This window comes from Chrysemys picta, chromosome 2, assembly GCF_011386835.1.
Source record: "Chrysemys picta bellii isolate R12L10 chromosome 2, ASM1138683v2, whole genome shotgun sequence".
Taxonomy (NCBI): domain Eukaryota; kingdom Metazoa; phylum Chordata; order Testudines; family Emydidae; genus Chrysemys; species Chrysemys picta.
Window position 1 is genome coordinate 188,897,602 of NC_088792.1, and position 17,274 is coordinate 188,914,875.

Genomic DNA, 17,274 nt, shown 5'->3' on the forward strand with positions numbered 1-17,274 from the left:
AGCATGAAAATATGCAAGCCCCTCATGAGGTATCTGACAGAATTTGTCCACTTTCTTAGAGGTAGGTTGGCAAGAAGCGGAGGTAGGTAAAATGCTGTAGCGAGTTGCAAAAGACCATCCAATATGGGTAACAACATCCTATTCCTGGGAGGAGCACCATGAATGTCAAATGCAGGACGTGATGCCTTTTTCACAGTAACCAAAGGTAAGTTCAAAGTGGATGCAATGTGACCCACTAGTTCACGGAATTGCAAAGCCTCTTGAGAAGGAGATAATGCAGAAGCAACACCCACATGCTCATCAGGCCACAATTCAGGAGCTAAGTCTGAATCAAATTAACCTTCCTCAAAAAGAGGAGCAAACTTCTCATCCTCTTCTTCAGACAAAGCATAAGGGACCACTGACTGAGTTGCAGATGGATCTGATGGAATCAGATCCGAAGATTCCTCAACCGCTGGATTTTTAACAGTCAGAACATCACTTCTCCATCCACAAACTGGATGATTCAGAAACTCCTGTGTAGGAGCCCAGTAAGTCCACAGAGCCCAGGACTTCCAGTCTCTCCAATAATTGGAATCTAAGAATATACCCCCAGGAAGAGGCACAAACTGTCCAGAAGACAGAGAAAATCCAGACTTGGGTGACAAATGTGGATGGTTTAGATGTTTTAACTCTTCCTTTGTCCTCTTCAAACTGAAGATCTGATCTCAAATCTGCTATGGATCTCACTAGAGATAGCAATGGCACCAGAGGATGTGATGACATAGAAGGTGAGGAGGATCCTCCTGATGATTCTGTAGGAGTCTTAGAAGGAGGAGGCAAAGATGGATCTGGAGAAAGACTCACAATATCTTCTATTTTACTACTCTTTTCAAGATAAAGGGATATAGCTCTCAGAACCCACAAAGCCTTTCTCTTCCTCTCTCACAATGGTCTCTCTTTCGGATCAGATGAACACATAGATGCTGAACGATGAACATAGTCTGTCACAGTAATAGTCATTTTTGATCTGACAACAGCCCGGGAGTTGGAACAGACAATGGTGCTGACCTTGCAGGCTTAAGCATTACTGAATCCAAAGAGGCTTAGCTCTGTAACCCTGGACTGTGATTTAGGTTTCAGTCAGAACTGCAGAATATGTATCTGAATTGGATAGATCCGGTAAGTCTGACCCACCGGATCTGGCACTGTTCACAGTGGCCCTCTTCTCCCTCACCTTTTTCTTCTGAGTCAACACAGCCAGAACTGGGGGCTTGGTCATAGGCTCCCTAGCCGCCATCTGGAAAGATGGTGCCTTTGACATCCTAACAACCACTATGGAGGCAAAAAAACTGGAGGGAACTTGATGAGGCAAAGGCATTCCCCTGCCATCAGTGACTGACAAGTTGAGTTCTGCCCCTAAGCTGCAAGCAGACTGAAGTGTCAGATCTGTACCAGATCTGTGGACCACAGCATGAAGAAGGATTCTGAGTTTTAATAGAAAGAGGGAGATTATATTCATACAACAGTTTAATTTTTTATTCTGTTAATCTTGTATTGTGAGATGGAGAAAACCCATTGTACCAGTGTAGCCTTTTTCTTTGCAGTATATTTTTGTGCTTTTGTTTTTGTAAAGCTTTGAATATACTAACATCAGACATCAGAAGAAAAGAAAAGCGTACATACACGGCTGTGAAAATGCACAAGCAATTATACAGTGGCTTTCGTCAAGAGCTCTTTGCTCTCTAAGAAAATAAATTTAATATGTACCTTTTAAAGTGCTTTCCCATGTTTTAAAAGTGGATGGCAGAGATAAAAAGATGAGCAGTGTTCATGGAAAGCTGGATTTTATAAAGCCAACTGAGAAGAAGCATCTCATCCCATGTCGGCTAGCCTCTCTTCACCCCAGACAGGCTGCCTCTTCTAGCTGACAAGTGAAACTACTAAGTCTTTTTTCTGCTGCAACCACAACATATCCAGGCAGCTGAACCTCCTTCCATTCATGTCTTACTTGTCAAGATACTGATTGGTGCTGAAACTCACTTGGCTTCCACGTGCTTCTCCATTCCCGTGACCATTTGATTGCCTTTCCTCTACTGCTGCTTGCTCCCTACCCAACCTGTCTGACTCTCCCTCACCACTGCCATTCTACCCCAGGCACTGCACATCCCAAAGTCCAAAAATAAGCCATTATTTACTTAAGTATAAGAAAAGCTCTAGGAAATATTTAGGGTCTGATTTTCAGGTTTGCATGTGCAATTCTATTGCCTGTCTACATGTACAATTTGTATCACCTCTGTACACAGGTGTTACTGTTAGAAAGGTGAAAGTGCACAGTTATGGATAATGCTCAGGTAAGGAGAGGCCAGGATGAGCAACACTGAAAATCAAAACTCTAACCTCGATTATGGAGTGGAAAGATAAATGGATCTTAAAACCCACACCTTAGCTAAAGAGGATAAAAACTTGAGGATGAGTAGAGCAATCCATGAAATTAATTCTTTTTTTCCCTACACATGCTACAATTAAGTTCTTCTGAGGAAGAAGAGTTGATTTCCCAGAGTCCCAGATGAACCTCAGCCTAAAGACAAAAATTTACAATTCTTTAAGGCCCCACATAACAGGTGGTAATAGAAAGATACCTGTGATGATCTTGCCTTACATTTGAGAGACATGAAAGGAGTGGATTGAAGGGAATGTGTACTTGTGAGATCAGAGAAACAAGAACTGAGGTTGGAACTTAGAGTACACCGTTATCAACTCTGTCCAGTTATACCTTTTTTTAGGGAATTTCAGGGGAGTATGCAACTGGAGAAAAGATTGAAAGAAACACTGTAGGGAACTAGAAAGATTTTGTACAGGAAGTGAATATCAAGACAGGAAACTCTTAACTTACGAGACAAACAAAATCATCAGGAGAGTTCCCCATATGTTGAATATCATGAAAATAATCCATCTATCCTAAACAGCTGCTGATATTGACCAAATTTAATGTACAAGATAATAGAGGAGGTAACAGAAAATCCATTTTGCATGGCTTAATCCCAAAGAACAACCCTCGGACATAGCGAATGCAAAAGATGACTCAAAATGGGTGCATCATCGTCTCTCTGAACCTGTAAAACCTAATCTCATACCACCTAACACAGTACAATCGGACCTAAAGAGCTAGTTTATTGTCCCTTAGTAAAAAGTGTGACGTTTAGGTGAAAACACTGAGAAAGTTAAAGACTATGATGGAATTCCATCATCACATAAGGGCCAAGTTGTACACAGTACTGTGTGCTCTTGCAGAGGAAGCAGTGGGGCATGTAAGACACTCCTTATATCATAGATACCAGTGCAAGGAAAAGTGAAGCAACCTCCACAGAGCCACTACTCACTCTTCTAAGTGGAGAGGCAGGAAGTGGGCAAGCAAGGGTGGGTAGTGTGTGCAGCTTTAGCTCCTCTTCGCACTGCCCAGTGCAGTTGTGCTGGCACGCCAGGGGAAATATACTGGACCAGCCACAAACAGCTATCTAGTCTGCTCATTGGGCAATGCACAGTGCTTGTGGCAAAGCCACAATTTAACCCTCAAGAAAGAAAAATTCCATACATGGAGAATTGGCCACCAGGACACAGACTAGTCTCATTACCATAGCTAACTTAACAGCTACCAAAAGAGACAGCTAATAGAACCGATATTCGCCAAGTGTTTCAAAGATGCTCCATCAGTTTGTTCAGCACCAGATTTGTGTCCAAAGAAGGTAGAGGTTCAAGAACATGTGGGAAGATGTATGGTACCCATCATTTAAGCCCTCTTGTAACTTGGCTGCCCAAAGATAGAGGTTCCCTTGATAAGGAGATAGCATGCTTATTGTGACCGGGCAAATCTAACTGTGCTCACAGCAAAACCACATTCCTATGATATAAGCAAATTATGGAAAATAAAAACTGCAGCTGACAGAGGGTCAATGACCTTGCTGGATACCCACGTCACAAACCTCATTACTTCAGGGAATAGTGTTTTCTCACTCAGTATTTAAATGGCTTCTCAATAAGACATTGTACATACCATGAGCATTCCCAAGTCTGGTGTGCAAGATGGTACTATACTGCAAGTCACCAGACACAGAGATTTTGGATCAAAGCTCAGGATTTGGTCCAGTTTCTACCAGAATATCCTGGAGATTTAACTGATAAAAAAGAGGCTCTCGAGCCATAAGCAGCAGATCTTGGGAACAAAGTGAATCAAGCATAAGAGGCAGTTTTCCGTCCCCCATCATATCTTCATCTTGAAATTGGAGGAAAGAAGAAGAAACCCCAACTCCAGGTCAGAGCGTCAGGGATCACTAAGAACAAGATGAACTAACACTAAATCTTTAAGAACCAACTTCTTATAAAGAAGGTCAAGCACGCAAAACTAGTCCAACAACTACCTGCCTACAGTAATATTATTGAGGAAATTGGTAGCAATGTTAAGCTGAATGCCAGCCACATTTACTGTGTGAACAGCACAAATTATATATGGTATATATCATTCTCCATATACAAATGTCAAGAGCTACAACATGTCAGCTCTGAGGGTATCCAGAATTGGCAGCAGTGATTTTAATTAGTGAGCTACAATGTATTACCAATTTGAATCACCTGGATCAACTGCAAAAGAAGCAACAAGTTGATGGCAATGACTATACAATCCTATATGACTCATACTCACTGTTTAACAAATAGGACCTCCTATAACATGTAATTATAACAACAGATGATGAATTTATAATTAAGGTTATGATTTGGTCACGGTAGTCATAGCAATTGTGAATTTGAATAAAATCTGCAAAATCTTGGACATGGCTATAAAAACACATTTGATTAGGCCACCAAACTGAGTAGCATTGCAACCTGGTGCATAGCATCACAGGCCACCCAGGTTTGTCCTGTTTGCCCCTCTATTTCCAGAGGGGCAGACAGGACAAACCCGAGTGACGTACCAATCCCATGTACTAGGTCACAATACCTGGAGTGTGGAGCCAGGCCCACCCGTTAGTCTCCAAAACACCTTCTCCCCATGCCCCATCTTTAAGAACCCGCATTATACTCTTGTGTATGTTGATGTAGCAAAAACCTAGTGTTTTATTATTGTGATCTATTTTTTCCCCTCACATCTCTGCTGTGATATTCACTACCAATTTCCATACCAAAATTGGAGCCTTGCTTGTACCACAAGAGAAACACAATAATGCCCCACATTTTCCTTGCATTTACTCTTACATCGAATAAGAACAATAATATAAAGGCAAATATCTTTTAAAAACCTGATGTTCTGTTTCATTAATACTACCAATGTGACAAAAAATGGTGCAAAACCCTGATGTTGCAAATAGAGTATGAAATATTGGTGAATCTCAGTCCACTGTTTCATATACAGGCACCCTAAAAATAAAATATAATAAAATAAAATAAAACTCTTCCTTAGTACGCTTGCAGAGATGTCAATCTTTCTCTGCGTTTTTTAGGGATGTTAATGAAAAAAAGTTAGTAAGGTTTGATAACTTTTTTGCACATATTTTGATCAGAAAAATGCAAACATGTTAAGGTAAGGAAATGCACAGCTACAGCACCCAAACAAACTTCATTCTGCCCTTACTGACTTCATGAAAAACAACACGATTAAGACATTTTAAGTGTTTGTGTTCTTGAACTAGATTTAACTGATTTTTAAAGACGTCAGACATTTTCTCCTTCTGACCTCTCTCAAATTGTATCTTTAGTGAGCAGAGCTAAGAGGATTTAGTTAACCTGACTGGCCATTTCCATATGTTAATATGAACAGATTTCTTTTATGTTAAACTCTGAATTTCCTGCATTTATAATGCTTGGATTGGGGATAATTACAACAGTCCTACAATTTATTTTACCTTAGTTCCATACTTTCAACAATAACTCCATCTTACTGCAGGTTTTGTAGCACTTACCAGCATACCAGTGAACAGGGCCTCAAGGAATGATGCTGCTTTCTCAGCAACTTCTTTGGCTCTCTTAATATGGAATTGGTAATCAGGCCTCAGCTGGAACTGTCCAACTATGTGCCTCGAGACTCATTTTCCTACCGCAATTTTCTAATAATTATCAATAATTAACAAGGATCTATGACCTGTCCTGCAGGGTAACGGTCAGGTAAGTTTACCTGCATTATGCTTCTTTTCACAGACAACAACCTTATGGTTATTGTGTAGTCTCTTCACATCCTCATCCTTCCCTTTCCCATTATCAACAAAAACCAAGCCACAAAACGAACCCCTATGAACAATAAATTACTGCTATAAATTTAATTTAGAAAATGAAAGTCTATTTTAAAATTAAAGAATAAAAGCAACAAACTGACAAAACTAAAACAAAATTCTGGAGACAGATATTGGAAGGTTTCTTTTCAGAGTAATTTTGGGCCCAAGTCAAGTGTATGTGGCCTCTTTCCAGTTACCTTTTATTCTTTTAGGGACACACTGAATTTTGAAAATACAAGCTTCTCACGTGCAAGTCACAATAGCCAGCATAGACCAACTGATGTGATTTACACTTAATTTAAAACCATGAATCTTCAGTGTAGAAAAATTAGCAACTGCTTTGCCTCACACTACTGACAAATGTCTAAATGATCAATTTCACCTCAGCCTATGTTATGTATTTTAGACAATATATATTGTGGTTGGAAGTAAAATGAATATTAACATATTATTTTGAACTATGTCTACAACAATAGACATATAAAGTTCTCAATTTCTAGTTTCTACTTTAAAAAAAAAATTTCATGGCTTTGCTAATATAATTTCCTGCCATTTATTGTCAAAAATATTGCTAATAAAATACTTCTGTAACAAGGGCATAGCAAATGCTCATCTAAAACTCAGAGAAAAATAAATTGTGTTTAGATACTGAAATAATGGGTTCCACATACAGAGGAAAGTAGAGGGGTTGGGATAGACAGGTACGTACGTAGGTATTACTCACCCGTGTGAAGGTACCTTCAAAACTGTGAATATCCAATTGTGGCTTCTGAGCATAAACATAAGCACTGATTGAAAAAAGATCCTGTAATACATAATACACTTAATCATCAATTGATTAATTGCATATATATATATATAGATACACACACACACACAACTAAGCAACTATTGTTCATTTTAATGTTTTTAAAATATCAATAAATTTATTTTCTCCGTGAAGTCAATGAGAATTTTACTAAAGTAAGGAATAGGATCAGACCCTGCTTACAGTACATCTGATATTATACAGGGTTTGTATGCTAGAAAACATAACGAAAATATCAAGTTTTTACAAATGTTAGATGCCACTTATTGAACTGTTTTGTATTTATAGCTTAAGTGTGAAAGGGATTTTGTTTATTGGAGGTTTCTTTTAATAGCCTAATTTAAAATGAAAATTGTATTCTCCTGATTTTTTTCCCGTTAAAAATAATTAAAAGGGTTTTCTGCCTCCTTATTGACAATCATGGGCATTTTTTCAGCAAGGGAGAAAATGGATGAATATATGGGGGAAATCAATGAAACTGAATAAATGTTAAGTGCTGTCAAATGACCAAAGTCAACAAAGAGGGGGAAAAAACAGATTTCCCCCTAGCTATTCTGTAACAGAAAGCTTAGATTTACTTAATGTCCTATGGGAAATTAGTTTGGTGGTGTCAGTCCAGTGTCCAGATGTCCACATCAATACCACCTCACCCCCCATTTAGAATTGGCACAGTGAATTTGCTCCTGCTCTCATTGTAGTAGACGTGAAAAATTCCATCAACTGCAACAGGAGCATGATAAATCAATGGGATTATTCACATGCTCAAAGTTAGGCACATAATTAACTATCTTCTTGAGTTGGAAGCTATATTAACAATGTTGCTGTCTGTGTCAGCAGATAAACCATTAACTAAATGGACATGGAGCCTGAACTATGGTCATCCTGCTGAGCTGGTCCCTCCAATTGCGGGGAAGGCAGATTGGCAAGGCAGAAGTGAGTCTTGCAGTGTCACTGTATAAACTGTACCTATTTGGTTTACAAAAGACTTCTCAATCTCCAAAGCTATTAAGACAGCAACTTTCTAGAGAACTAAAAAATTTACACAATTGTATAGATTGGATGTTTTTCTACATTTTCAAATATATTGTATTCTGTGTTGTAATTGAAATCAAAGTGTATATTATTCTTGATTACAAGTATTTGCACTGCAAAAGGAACAAAAGAAATAGTATTTTTTTCAATTCACCTCATTACAAGTACTGTAGTGCAATCTCTGTGTGGTGAAAGTGCAACTTACAAATGTAGATTTTTTGTTTGTTACATAACTGCACTCAAAAACAAAACAAAATGTAAAACTTCAGAGCCTACAAGTCCACTCAGTCCTACTTCTTGTTCAGCCAATTGCTAAGACAAACAAGTTTGTTTACATTTACAGGAGATAATGCTGCCCTCTTCTTATTTACCATGTCACCAGAAAGTGAGAACAGGCATTTGTATGGCATTTTTGTAGCCAGTATTGCAAGGTATTTACGTGTCAGATATGCTAAACATTTGTATGTACCTTCATGCTTCAGCTTCCATGCTGATGACGCTCATTAAAAAAATAATGTGTTAATTATATTTGTGACTGAACTCCTTGGGGGAGAATTGTATGTCCTCTGCTGTTTTACCCGCATTCTGCCATATATTTCACGTTATAGCCGTCTCGGATGATGACCCAGCACATGCTGTTCATTTTAAGAACACTTTCACTGCAGATTTGACAAAATGCAAAGAAGGTACCAATGTGAGAGTTCGAAAGACAGCTACAGCACTCGACCCAAGGTTTAAGAATCTGAAGTGCCTTCCAAAATCTGAGAGGGACGAGGTATGGAGCATGCTTTCAAAAGTCTTAAAAGAGCAATACTCCGATGAAGAAACTACAGAACTCGAACCACCAAAAAGGAAAATCAACCTTCTCCTGGTGGTATCTGACTCAGATAATGAAAATGAACACACGTCGGTCCATATTTCTTTGGATTGTTATCAAGCAGAACCCGTCATCAGCATGGACGCATGTCCCCTGGAATGGTGGGGACATATGAATCTTTAGCACATCTGGCACATAAATATCTTGCAATACCGGTTACAACAGCGCCATTCGAATGCCTGTTCTCATTTTCAGGTGACATTGTAAACAAGAGGCGAGCAGCATTATCTCCTGCAAATGTAAACAAAGTTGTTTGAGCAATTGGCTGAACAAGAAGTATGACTGAGTGGACTTGTAGGCTCTAAAGCGTTACATTGTTTTATTTTTGAATGTAGTTATTTCTTGTGCATAATTCTACATTTGTAAGTTCAACTTTCATGATAAAGAGATTGTACTACAGTACTTAAATTAGGTGAACTGAAAAATACTATTTATTTTGTTTTTTTACAGTGCAAATACTTGTAATCAAAAATAAATTTGTAATTGAAATCAATATATTTGAAAATGTACAAAACATCCAAAAATATTTAAATAAATGGCATTCTATTATTATTTAATCATGATTAATTTTTTTAATCGCTTGACAGTCCTACTTTTAGTGCATTCTGGACAGTCAATACCAAAAACTGATCAAGTAAGATTTCATTGGAATTGGACAAAGAACATCTGTGGATACCTAGTGAGTCCATCTAAATTGGAAGGGTAAAGAAACCAGAGTGACCGGGGACTTGACATCAAAAAGAGTCCATCCTAGTATCACAAACTGCACTACAGTCCCTGTCTGTCCCTAAGTGAACTATCATACCACACATCACCTCTCACTTCCTTTTTTTCCATTGGCTGATCAGCTGCATGGAAGTAAAGAAACCTCCTCCATACTAGCCATGGTTTCTCTGTGCAGCAGACTATAAAGGAAGTGACACTTCATTTGTGATATCTGGGATGTGCCACCTTCAGAAGTTGAATTAAGCATTTTTACACCCTTCATCATGGTCACGTTATCACAATTTGACCTTGAATGTAGAAATAATTATTTATAAAGAATTACACATAGTGATCATCTGTCCATGCTGACACTTTGACTATATGGGGGTTTACTAAAACACAAATTTGGTAACCTAAGAGTTAAATATCATGTCTTAATATCTGAGGCATCTGTTATTGTGATTCTCCGACAGTGAAATATTGAGATCCATAGCCATTTTACCATATTTTTAGTTCTTTAGATAAACAAGTACCTTCATTAATTATCCATACATTAAGCTCTCATTTGCATTTTATCAAACTCGCTTCCATCTTATTCTGAAAAAGTACCTCTCTACATAAATCTATGAGTCACCAAATTAATTTGTAACTGACATTTTTATTTTGTAGTTAAGAAATATATCTTACTCCATCCTCTGCACGACTATATAGCTGTATATCATTCTACTATTTTGTTGATAAGTGTTATAAAAGTTAATCAGGTTTCAACACTAACTCTTGAAAAATCTTTCTTCATCTTAAACCATCAGCCATGTATTGTCGTTTTTCACACGACGTTCCACTCATTGCATTCTTGTCCTATTAAGTTAGTTTTCATCAGCTTCATGAGAAATAATTCATAGGAAAGTAATACACATGTGGTGTCCTATATCTTCATTATTCACTTCTTCCCAATCTGTTATCACCTACAATTTAGATAATCCAGGCTATTATGTGCTTTATTGTTCACTGAAAAATAAGAGTCTCTCAGAACTGGATAGTACAGCAGAAAACTAATACCACACACATACTCATACACAATAAAAACAGTCACTCAAGTGTGTCAAGCAAAAACTTTTTCTTTCTTTCTTTCCAGAGTACCTTAGCTGAGAAACAACATTAGAAGGCTTGGAAGTGGGAAGATTCATCTCATGTAAATTAGCATTTGTTCAACAATATACTTTCCTGATTCCAAATGGTTCTTCTACTGCTTTTACTAATTGCTCCTACTGATGATGGATGCCCTTTGTAACTTCTTACATTTTAACCACTCTGTATAAATATTTATCTAAGTTCTTTAGTACTCATTCACTTCACCTTATATTTTGCCCCCTTTTTTTGTTTTTGAGATCTAAGAGCATCTTTGTCTTTCAGAATCCTTCTTAATTTCCATTTTGTGAAAAATGAATTCTCTCATCTTTCTCAAGAATTAAGATCCTAAAGTCCCCTATGCTTTTGTGGCCATTTTCTACAGAAGTCTCAAATATCCTTTTGTTATGAGGTAGCTAGAACTTCCAGAGTATTCCAAGTGTGGCCTCTTTTCTCTAAGTGCTAGAATGTTTACACTGGTTTACACTTACAGAGGATACCAAAACAGTACTTTATTTGATAGGCTGCTTGTAAGTGGGGGGGGAAAAGTTTGCCTAAATGGCATACCTGCTGCACCCAATAGCTTCCTTGAGTAACTGTTTTCTGAACAAGGGAAATTTCTGCTGCAATCAGATGCACAGTACAACATTAAGCATTTAACATGAACATCTTTCAAAAGATGATGATCATACATGGAAGCTAGAATTTCATAACACAGAGGAGGGAGAGATCACTGATTTATATTCCATTATGGATGTAATTCCACGTCCCAAGTGACTGTCAACCAAGGATAATTTTTAAGAGGGCCACGGTCCACAGTTAGTCTTACAACTTAAGTGGGGCAGAAAGGGGGCAGAAGGTTTTCCTCCATCCAACACTACCATCCCAGAGGCAGAAGCTTCTCTTGCTCTCACACCAGTAGCTACACAGAGGAGTTAATGGCTGCACAATCTGAGGCTGGAAAACTAACACAGACGGGTCAAGGCTTATGATAGACATAATACTGTATGCAAATAGTTTAAACTATTTTGAACAGGGAAAATTTGCATGGCCTGTGCAAAAGGACACTACAGCACTGAAGTGTTTTTTTTATAAATGGCTTTTAAGAATAATGGAATGAGATTCTTAAATAAACCAAGTATTTATCAATAAAATCATATTAATATAAAGAAATTAATGTTCATGAAATTCACAGCATGTCTAGAATTACTTTCACAAGCCACAAATTCTGGGTGAAATGCTGGCCCATCTAAATCATCATATTTATGAGGCAAATTATCTCAATTATATGCATACTTAAGAGAAAAGTAAGTAAATAGCCAAAACCAGCTGAATTCTGCAGCAATTCTAGGTTAAAAGAATAATGAAAAAAATAGGGTCTAGAACAGTCTAGACTATGAAATTAACTTATTTTAATACAACAGTAAACTGGACTTTTGAAACACTAAACAACATGTTAGCTGATGCTATTATCTGTAAATAATTTGGAAAAATACATTTAATCTGTTTACATTAGTCACAAAATGACTGAATGATAGTACAGTAATGTTTTCCTTTACATTTCACAATAATAGTTTTGAAATCACTCTGAATTTATCAATAATGTAGAAAAACCTCCCTTATTAGGTCAAGGGCAACATTTGTTCACCTTACTTAAAGATCATTAAAATACATCCTTAATCATAACATGTAGTTCATTACAAATAAAATTGCTTTTGGTTCAATAAAACTAATTAAATGTAAATGGTATTGTTTACTGCTGTATGGATCTTTTGATATAAATCAGCAAGTCACCAAGTATTGAAAATTACAGTGACCTCACTGCTGTTAATAAATTTACTTGATCAAATAAGCCAGAGAAGAATGTCCCAGAACATGCATAGTGCCAGAAAAAACTCTGCCCCACACATGACTGTGAAACCACAAGAAACCTAACCTGGGTGTTACAGTCCTTGCTGCACAGCCATCATTAAATGACTTGTTGAAATTTTAATTCTCTGATCACATTAAGTGGTTTGAGAAGACAACAAAATCTGTACTGATCATCTTCGGTGGTGTCATCTGTTCTTTAGGAAAAGCTCTGAAGGTTTGCAGGTTTATTTATTCCCGGTGTCACCGTGGATAAGGTTACAATGCTGCACTGTTGATGGGACTGACAGCTCATGACTACACAAGATACTCATAATCCTTTACATTGGATAACTAAAGAAATCAAAATGAGTGACAATTATGGACATTATATGCTGTTAAATGTAAGACCAAATTGTTTAGTCTACTTTTATACTCAAATTACACTTACTGTCCACCCTTTTCAATTCTTAAAAATATAGTCATGTATAATATCAAATTATATACAGTAATAAACTTCTCCTTTGGAAATGTGCTCTAAGTTCAGCCAGAGACCCTATGTAAGGAAGATGACCCTCGGCGCACTGGGAGCCAGTAACAGTATCATCTACAGCTGTGGCACCAATAGGGAAGACTGGGGTGCATTTGAGACCACCTGCTTGCCAACACACCCAGGATCTGGACACAAGCAGGGTGGAGGGAAAGGGTGAAGGACCCCTTTGAAACCAGACCTGAAGCCACTCCATGCCTTCTGATGGGCTTGTTACATCAATAGAACCTGACATTTTGCTGTTTTGTAGTTAAATCTATAATTTCTGTTAAACTAGTAGTAAACTGCAAACCTTAATTTAGTTTAGTAGTTGGATATGCAAATGCAGTGAGCATTTTTATTCCAGTTTTAGAGATAGTATTGAATTCCAAGATATTCCACATACTTAAAAAGGGGGACACTGCTACAATTGCTAATATCTCTAGAGCCAGAATAAACTTTAAGTGGAGCCACTGAACATTTTGTATTAACCTGTTCCTGCTTTTCTTGCCACTGCAGTAGCAATTAATGTAGAGTTGTCCATATAGTCTATTAACTCCTTACCCTAGGGCAAAACTTGCACCTACTTCAGTGGGAGCTTTGTCTAAATAAGGAGAGCTGAATGGGGGGAGGTGGGGAATCTATATATCACTGTGATATCACCACAGCTATTTTAGATATAGTCCAGCAGGTGGCATTCAAGAATTATTGTAAAAAGAATCAGTACAGCCTATTCCTGCAGCTTGTCATTTACACTTTAACCCCAAAATGCTACAACTTATCACTATATGCATATCAAAGATGAGAGCTGAAGGGACTGTATTCATATACCTTCTATGGGAGAAGGATTATTATTTATTGATAGGCATTTGTTATATAGCATTGATAGAAGTGAATGTGTTATGTCCTCTGGTTATGTGAAAATTCTCTGGAGCTAAGGGCTCATGTTCCAAACTGTGTAAGAGTTAAGTAGTTGTCAACTGGTTAATTGCTACTTGAGTTACAAAGTCAAAACCATCATATTTTCTAAAGCACCAGATACTACATAGCCCTAGGGGGAATGGCTATCATATCTGAGCTTCAGCTGGTTCTAGATTTGTGTGGCTGGTTCTAAATGGGTGCACAAAAGTAGGGAGAGCATAAGGGACCATAATCCCAGTGTTTGCATACATGGAATGAAAAGAATGGGGGGTAAAGAGTAAAAATGTTTCCAGTGACACTATGCTTTCCTAAGGGAGAGTCATAGCCCCATCCCTCTTCCATACAGGTAGAGGGACCAAAGCTGTCACAGGAAGGAACACTCACTTCTAGTTCCAGAGGATGCTGCTGTTGCCATTATGACATCCTGTAAAAAAAATGTCAAGTCTTTCAAAAGCAGGTGTTCCTGTTGTGGACTACATGCGTAAATAAGGTAGGCACGTAAAACAAAGTCGTTTTTGAGTTGAGCACAGAAACAAAAGGTAGGAACATTTTGAAAAAATAAGTCAGAACACTTTTATACTTACACACTTAGCTTCCCTACATTTCTTCAAACTTTCAACAAAATATTCGGCGGGCTGAGATTAATCATGGGTAATTTTCATTATGAAAAACAGTTTATTTGCAAAACCTTAAAGAAGTGAGAGTGGGCAACTAGAATGGACTGCTCAAATTAAATAATTTTTTTTCGTATTTAACATGGCTGCTTCATTGTGCCTAAGTATTAGAATTTAGATGACATTCTCTGAGGAAAACCTCATCTCAGTAGGTGATTTTTACACCTCATGTTGTGCATATCTTGTACATAAAGTGTGAAGAATTTTGAAAATATTTCCAGTTGTTACTGTTGAACTTTTTCAAGAAGAATACATCACATTTACATGTATTTCTATAGTAAATGGCATGAGCCCTGTTTTATATTATACATTTTGTTATAATGGATAAAACAACCTTTATTGTATTTATAAATCTTGTCCTCCCATAACATGATAACAGTTATTTTGGATTTCCATGACTCCTGCTGAAATCAAGGTGGTGATTCAAAGTAGTTTGGTATTTTCAGCTCATTCACACAAAATATTAGATTACAAAATTACTACATACTATTCAACAACATAGTCCAAGCCATAAGAATTTGAAAAGATCACTTGACTAAGCTAGAATTATGGAGGTGCTCCAAGAGCTCCACAGGTTAGACTGACAGTTGCATTCAGAGGAACTTGAACAATCATTTATTTCACACTTTAAGGCTTAAATTTAGTTTTCAGATTTATCACCATGAGTCAGGATCTTTAGGGGCACAAAAAAGCTATAAAGCAAGCAATGGCAGAGAGTCCCACAGTGGACCAGAGGCTGAAGTGGGACTGTTAGTTTTCCTCCAGCCTACTATTCCCAAGCCCATCAGAGGGTGGAGCTATGCATTCCATGACCTGAGATCACAGAGGAGAGTTAGGATATGCCTACATTACAGCTGTGAAGTGTAATTCCCATCATGGGTAGACATACACGCACTAGCTCTGCTTGATATAGTGCACTAAAAATAGTAGTGTGGATAGGGTGGCATGGGCAGCAGCTCAGGCTAGTCATCTAAATACAACCCCCTCTGAGATCCTGGTACGTAATTGTGCAGTTACCCTGAACCACCCCTGGTGCTGCTGCAGCCACACTGTTAGTTCTAGCTCTAGGATAGCTAGTGCATGTATATCTACCCAAGCTGAGAATTACACCTACCTGCTGCAGTGCAGGTGTACTCTTAAGGGTTGGAGGTTCTTAAGGAGACTGAGGGCTTATCTAGATGAACAGTTAGTGTGCAGCAAGCTGAGGTGAAAATCTACAGTGCACTAGCATGTCATATAGTGTACTTACGTGTCCACGTGGACCCTGCTACTGCACAGTAAAAATTCCCTAATGCACAATGACCTACTCCAGTTTCAAAGTGGCGAAGCAGAGCTAATGCGTATATGTCTACCTGAGCTGGTAATTAGACTTCCCAGCTGTAGTGTAAGATGTTTCTTTGTGCTCCTAAGGATCCTACTAGGCGCAGTACAAACATAAGAGTGTATGCAGATACAACAAACTATTTTGAAGAAGGAATATTTGCATGGGCCCTACACATGGACAAAATTGTGAAACTTTCCATATTTTAAAAAACTACAGGATGAGATGTTAAAATATCCTTATTAGTAAGTGGATTTCTAATTTAAAGAAATTAATTTGCATGGAACACGTAGCTTGCCCAAAGTTCCTTAATTGGCCCTTTAAAGATTCCCCTGCATTGGGTATTCTTCAGGTGGCAGACAGCTGCTGTATGTTACCCTTGACCCAGCATGAGGCTGTGTTCCTGGGAAATGAAGCATAACTGGGGTGTCCCTGTGCCCTGGCAATCTATGCTACCCACATCTCTTTTCCCAAGCTTCACTCCCACACCCCACTCCCTCTACATTCAAGTCCAGTGGTTTCCTCCTCCTTTCCTGAGTGCCGGAAAGGGAAGCATTGAGAGCACAGGAAAGGCAACCCCACAGCTGCTAGCTCCAGTTCCTCAGCAGTCACAAGCAGTTGGGAGGAGCCATTGTAGGAAAAGTCCTGCTGAACTCCTGCAGCCCCAAGATGAAGCATGCTCATTTTGTCTGTGGAGATGGCACGTACACAGTTCATTTGGCATATAGGAGTTGTGAGGGGATGGACAAGCCCAGTGCTGATGAAATCTTCAGAAAAGTCAGTTGTCAAATTCCAGGAAGTATCCACTGAGCATGTGCTCTGACAAATAGACTTATTCAGAGAGTTTTCACAGGGATAGCAAAAAGAACATCCATTATGCCAGGGTGACAACCCCATTCCCAGTCAAATTTCAAGTACCCCATATCCAAAATACAGAGGCATTAGAGTTTCTCAACAAAACAGCTCTAAGAATTTTTTTTAACATAAGCAAAACAATATATATTTTTCCTAACCCCTTTCATGGAAACAGCTGAGTCAATTTAGCTGAAACTTTTCTAAGACAGACATGGGGCATGGAAAATTTAAATTCAAACATTTTACGTTTGACAAAGTTATAAGCAACTGAACAACAGGTTCTTGTAAAGGAAAATGTTGGGCATCCTTAACTATGTGCATCATTACCTGTACT

The 17,274-nt window shown here is 38.1% G+C and overlaps 1 protein-coding gene across 9 annotated transcripts in view; it reads right to left on the reverse strand.

Moving 5' to 3' along the window:
* ATP9B (ATPase phospholipid transporting 9B (putative)) overlaps positions 1 to 17,274 on the reverse strand; it is a 286,760-nt gene that overhangs the window by 141,840 nt on the left and 127,646 nt on the right. For all 9 annotated transcript variants that reach the window (XM_042860452.2, XM_008164437.4, XM_008164435.4 and 6 more), the window contains one exon: positions 6,967 to 7,047. In XM_042860452.2, the coding sequence (XP_042716386.1) occupies positions 6,967 to 7,047 (81 nt within the window). The remainder of the gene's footprint in view (positions 1 to 6,966; positions 7,048 to 17,274) is intronic.